The sequence below is a fragment of the Anneissia japonica genome, unplaced genomic scaffold, assembly GCF_011630105.1.
Source record: "Anneissia japonica isolate Jap-2015-1 unplaced genomic scaffold, ASM1163010v1 scaffold522_len1101056_cov227, whole genome shotgun sequence".
NCBI lineage: Eukaryota > Metazoa > Echinodermata > Crinoidea > Comatulida > Comatulidae > Anneissia > Anneissia japonica.
Window position 1 is genome coordinate 74,096 of NW_022756123.1, and position 6,169 is coordinate 80,264.

The 6,169-nt window shown below is 34.8% G+C and overlaps 1 protein-coding gene across 1 annotated transcript; it reads right to left on the bottom strand.

Annotated features, from left to right (window-relative positions):
* Positions 1–201: 201 nt before the first annotated feature.
* LOC117124021 (lactadherin-like) lies at positions 202–4,695 on the bottom strand. The gene is made up of 4 exons (XM_033270143.1): positions 4,622–4,695; positions 2,824–2,877; positions 367–695; positions 202–222 (listed from the first exon to the last, which is right to left on the bottom strand). The coding sequence occupies exons 1-4, from the start codon at positions 4,641–4,643 to the stop codon at positions 202–204; spliced, it is 426 nt and encodes a 141-aa protein (XP_033126034.1). The 5' UTR covers positions 4,644–4,695.
* Between the last annotated feature and the right edge of the window lie 1,474 nt (positions 4,696–6,169).

Sequence of the window (6,169 nt, forward strand, 5' to 3'; positions counted from 1 at the left end):
GTATATATATATATAATCCACTCATCAATATGTATATAGAAAGGTTGCGTTTCTTTAGTTAGTAAATGTAGCTGAATCTGACATTGAGTGACAAGTCAGTCAACTAAACTAATAGATCTTTAAATAGCACTGGTACTAAGTTGTAACATGAGTCTTATAGATAGGAACCCTGTTGGTATATTATCTTATACTGAATTTAAATTAGACAACTTGTAGTGAGCACTGAATAAAGAACACATCATTGAACCCAAGTAATTGTACTGTCATATATATAAACGTCTCCAGAAATATACAAGAACATTACAGTAAACAAGGTCATAAAATCATAAAAACATTTTGATATACATATATAAAATATGTGCCTACTTTTTCATTGCCGTTCGTGTCAACAATGGTTTGCCAGACTAGGCCATCCGTACTTAGCTGGATCTTAAACTGTGAAACATACCGAGCAGTACCGTCTTTGTTTTTTCCCTTTGTTATAACTCCAGAAACCATCTTTACCCCGTTTAAGAATACTTGAATCCATTGCCCTAGAGTATCTGTGTGGGGTCTCCAAACGTTGTTATAGCCGTCTTCACTAGGGGGGGTATTTAACCGTGCTCGAAACGGTGGAGCCCTATTTATAAAACTTGAGGCCGTGATATGTTCGTCTGGTATTCCAAATGATTCCATGCCCAACGGTTCCTGGCATTCTAAAATACAAAAGGAATACACAGAACATGCTTTTACGTTACTACTACTACTACTGCTGCTGCTGCTACTGCTACTGCTGCTATTGCTACTGCTACTGCTACTACTGCTGCTGCTACTACTACTACTACTACTACTACTACTACAGTATTACTGCTGCTACTCCCACTACTGCTACTGCTGCTACTGCTACTGTTGCTGCTACTACTGTTGCTACTGCTGCTACTGTTGCTGCTGTTGCTATTGCTACTGCTGCTTTAACTACTGTACTCCTATTACCATCCCCGTCTACGATGCTGTATTCCTGTAGAAATGCTTCATGATTCTTTGAAACTGCATGGAGATCAGAGCGCATAACGAGCATCTCACATCATGGCTTCCCATATACACAGTAATTATTTACTTCTTCATAGTTATATTCAAAAACCATACAAACTACCGGTATATTTATTACAATTGCATTATTATTGTTTCCTGAGCAAGTGATTTAATTTAAAACAATTTAATTCCACTCAATACAAAAAAAATAATAGGGCATTCCTGACTGAAGTGTACTTAAGTAAATTTAAACCAAATAAAAAAATACCAGTATTTGTTAATTTTACCCACAAAAATACAATAGCTTATAAAACTTGTAAAATAACTACTATAAATATTTTTCATTTACATTCATGAAATGCAATCCTTTGAAAGAATACCATAGTAGATACAAATACAAACTCCCATGATTTTATTATTGTTACTATATTGACAGGTAATCTATTAGCATGTCCATATTGTAAGTCTTGGTTAAACAAATAATGTCTGCCTTTTTCTCGTGACATTATAATAATAATAATAATAGTAATAATAATAATAATAATAATAATAATAATAATAATAATAATAATAATAATAATAATATAGAAATTTATATAGCGCCTTTTGCCAAAGGATACAAGGCGCTTAGAAAAGGTTTATTGTAGGAAGAGGATTATTTAGGAAATAAATGAGTTTTTTGAAGACTTCAGTACTACAAGCATTTCGGATGGAAATAGGAAGATTATTCCACAGTTTTGGAGCAGAGGAAGAGAAAGATTATCAGAGTCGTCTAAAAGACGAGAATTAAATAGAGAATAGGGACTAGGTAGGAACTTTCGCAGATGGCAGGTTTGGCCTGGGACAGCTTGAGTACCACTTCAAAGCATTTCGTATTATATTCATAACAAAAATAGAATGATATAATACAAAAGACCTTAAAATAATACTTCTAATAATAGTAAAAATAATAATATCTAGCTAATGTATAGATTTTGTTTATGATGCCAATTCTAAAGTAGATCAAAGGCATGGGGTTTTTAAGCCTATTGCCTCTGGTAATAGCAGGGGCGGATGCAGGATTTAAAAGAGGAGGGTTCAAAATGTTTTCAATAAACCCCAAAATAAAAAAAAACCCCTTGAACTCCCCTGGATCCGCCACTGGGTAATAGTTAATTAAATGAAGCGAGACTCAATGGTGGGTATAATTATGCTAATTCAAGTTAAATCTTAAAGAAAATAAAATTGGTCGGTACCTATATTCCAACCCCGTTACCCACTCTTTTTTTTGCTACCGTGTAGTTTAACAGTGTGGCACCCATCGCGTGCATGTAGAATAATACAAATAAATTTTACTCTCACGACCCCCACTGCTTCAATTTCTCTGCCTCTACGCATAGCGGTACCAGTCCCGTGGTTGTCTAATTGGTGAGTTCCAGAGCAAATTTATCTTCATGAAATATCTAAGCAGAAAGAATGCTGTACACAATCCAAAATTGGATGCACTAACTATGATGTATTAATTTTAAATGATTTTCGAATAAGCGCATATCATGCACATTGAAAATTAAAACGAGTGATCTTTCCGTTATAGTAAATCTGTTTAGGCCTACAGTATATCAAGTGGCGAAAAAAGCACATCATCTCCCTTTCTGTCAATTTACTACAATTTTAGCAATAAGACCGAATAGCTGGTGGAATATAAACAAAATAGGTCTACAGAGGCATTCTCCAAGAGTTGCCATTGTTCAAAATCTCATTATTAAAATAGTCTGCGAATTTTTGTTTCCCCACTTCCCGTGGAAATCTTGATTGCCAATGGAAATAGCGTACCTTGTGCCAACGTGTTGTCATTCATAGTACATATATACAGCCAGCATGCCATGCCTGAAATGAACGCAAGAGATTTGAGTCAATACATCAAAAAGACATATCGTTATTTTATGAATATATTTGCAGTGTATTATTTTAGGCTGGATGATTACGAATATAGTGGAACAAGAATATTTTAAACGTCGTCCTGCAGTTATTTTTACGGTATCCTTTAAGTAGTAGGGCTAAGTAAACAGGTGTAGAGGAATACAATAATTATCCTATAAGGAGCAACGCCCAAAAATATTTCAAGAATTAAAGCATATAAAGAAAGTACTAAAAGTATGCAATTACCCAAGTGCTTTAATTCTTGAAATTAATTAATTAATTTTTTCATCAGTAGTCACGGTTTCTGCTGTCAACCAGGATGTATATCACGCTTAATTTGTGTTCAAGTTGTTGATTTTAACGAAAATCAATATAGTGATCAGAGTGTGTTGGCTGTTCTATACACGCTAGTGGCAAGTGATCTGTTTTATCGTGATAAGTAAGGAATGCGATTTTTTTAATGATCTCGGTAGATGAAAAGGACAAATTTCAAGAATTAAAGCATATAAAGAAAGTACTAATATGCAATTACCCAAAGTGGTCCATAGATAGAGTTAAATAAAAGAAAAGTAGCCAAAAATAACAAGTCTGAACAAGCCAAAAAGAAAAAAGATAGAGAAAAGATGAGAGGCCATATACGTATCCCCTATTGTCATGGAACCTCGGAAAAAATACGCCGCACTTTCTCGCAGCACAAAATCAATACTTTCTTCGTCCCCACTAACAAATTGAAAAACAACCTAGTCCACCCAAATGATCAAGAATGATGATATGTGCGGGCTCGTTTATCAGGTAAACTGTCTCAATTGTGAAAAGGTTTATGTAGGTGAGACTGGGAGATCGCTCAATGTGAGGATTGGCGAACACAAGAAAGACGTATTAACACACAATCAGGGGGTAGAAACACGGGCTTCAAGATCTTCTTCGTCACATTATTATCATAAATCTGCCATCACTGATCATGCAGTAGAGAACAATCATGTTTCTAATTGGAATGCCACAGTCATTGCAAAAGAATCCAACATAGATAGAAGGAAAATAAAAGAGGCAATTTGCATCAGAAAAGGGACTCCAACATAAGCAGAGACATCGGAGGATACGACTTGCCGCACATATACGATGGGTTGCTGGACAAATTAAAAGCTGGAGGGGGGCCCCCAGGGACCACCACCGTTAAAACATCAAGGGCGGTTGATGGCGCAATCCGGTGCAACCTGGACCAAACCAGACCACTATAGCACAGGCCTCAGTCTAAAGAAGTTAGCAGTTTGCCAATGACATGTTACAGGTAATCTATTGTTACGTTTTCTGGTTCAACATAAAAATAATAATTCTAAAAAAGTTATATTTGGAACCAGATGATTTTTTTCACCACAATTTTTTATATGTTGTACGGCTGATTTTTCTAAGACACAAAAAGCATATTTGACGAAAAACTCCGAAACGGTTAATGAGATACAGATTTTTAAATAATTAAAAACTAGGGAAAAAAAAGGTGTTCTTAAATATTAAAAAATCTGTATCTTATTTACCGTTCCCGAGTTTTTCGTCAAATATGCTTTCTGTATCTTAAAAAAATCAGTTGCACAACATAATTATAAGAAAAAAAATGTTTTCCTCTGGTACCTGGGCTTTAAGAAAAATCGTGAGAGATTGGAGAATTTCATTGTGTAGTTTTAAAAAGAATTTTAAAGAGAACAGAAGTACTTACATTTCCATTTGCTGAATAACATCTTCGTAATCAAAAGACAAGTTACAAACCTCTCACTTTCCAGTATTACAAGTATAGACACACGTTTTAGAACCACGATGTCGTCAGCGAATCAATTTTTTTCATCGACATTTTATAACAGCCGTGCCTCATACTGAGATCACTCGAATGTTCATAAAAATAATCCGATATCTCGGTTTATAATTTTTATTTCCAACCAACTAACTAGAAACTAATTTGAATTATTTATTTAATTCTAACAAGCTATAAGAAGCAATGAATGAGTAAATTACATATATTAATATTATATTCTTTTAAGTCAAGCATTTTAGAGATTTGAATTCTGCTCATCCATACCGTAGGTTTATATATTATTTATTGAAGTCTATCTAAACTCCTGTAAATGATTGTTGTTATGGTGATAAGTCAATTTACATAACATAAACCGGATGACCTGGTTAAATCAACCAACCGGACAATAATGATAATTCAAAATCGAATACATGTATTTAAATGCTAAACTATCGATCGGTCACAATACAATAAATATTAGTAAAATTTAACAATAACACAATAAAAATAGTAATAATACAAATAATAATGAAAATAATAATAATAAAAATAATAGAATAATGATAATGAGATTAATTGTACATTATGTTGATGGTAACTGATGATGATGGTGATGATGATGATGATGATGATGATGATTATGATGATGATGATGATGATGATGATGATAATGATAATGAAGGAATGGATGGCGGTGATGATAATATTAGAGAAAGATGATGATGATTCATGATGGTCATTGGTGATGACGATGTTAATAGAAAATGAATATGATAAAATGCGTTGTAACCTGCTAAGTAGATAAAGTGTTCGACATTCTTGAGTTGTAATCCATCCAGCAGACGAGTGCTGATTATTTGTAAGGGGTCTTGTTCCTGAGGTGTAAGTCTATAAAACGAAGACCCTGGAGAATTTCACAAACAGACGCCCACAAAAATCGTAATTTTTATTCTGTGACAGCTGTGTGTATCCTATTATCAAAATAAAAGAGAAAAAATAGGGGTCTTTGTTTTTGGGTCTTCGGTCACTGTTCCCAGGTTTTATTATAGACATCCCTTGGCTAGGCCTATAAAAAGATGAATAAAAACCGCTAGAAATCAGACCATTAGACCCCTGCACCCCCCCCCCCCCCCCCCCCCCGACTCGCACCTTCGGCCGCGCCTGGATGCTCTCGCTCCTCCGATCCGCTGACTGTTATGAAAGACGGAATGTGATTGGCTAAAAGTGTGACCCTTGCGCCAGCTACTCAAAGCGGCGTTTTTTCTAATTTTGATAACGGCGCTTTTATTGAACAAGTTAACGCCGTAATCAATTATGACCCTGATGGCGTCATTCTAAGCCTGTGATTGGTTGTAAAAATTAATGAACAACATGACGGCGCTTTTAAAGTTTTTATACGATTTCGGCGCTTTACTACAAATTCGTTTGCATGTAGGAATACCGCTGTTACTCATGCCCTTTATTTTAGCTAATATT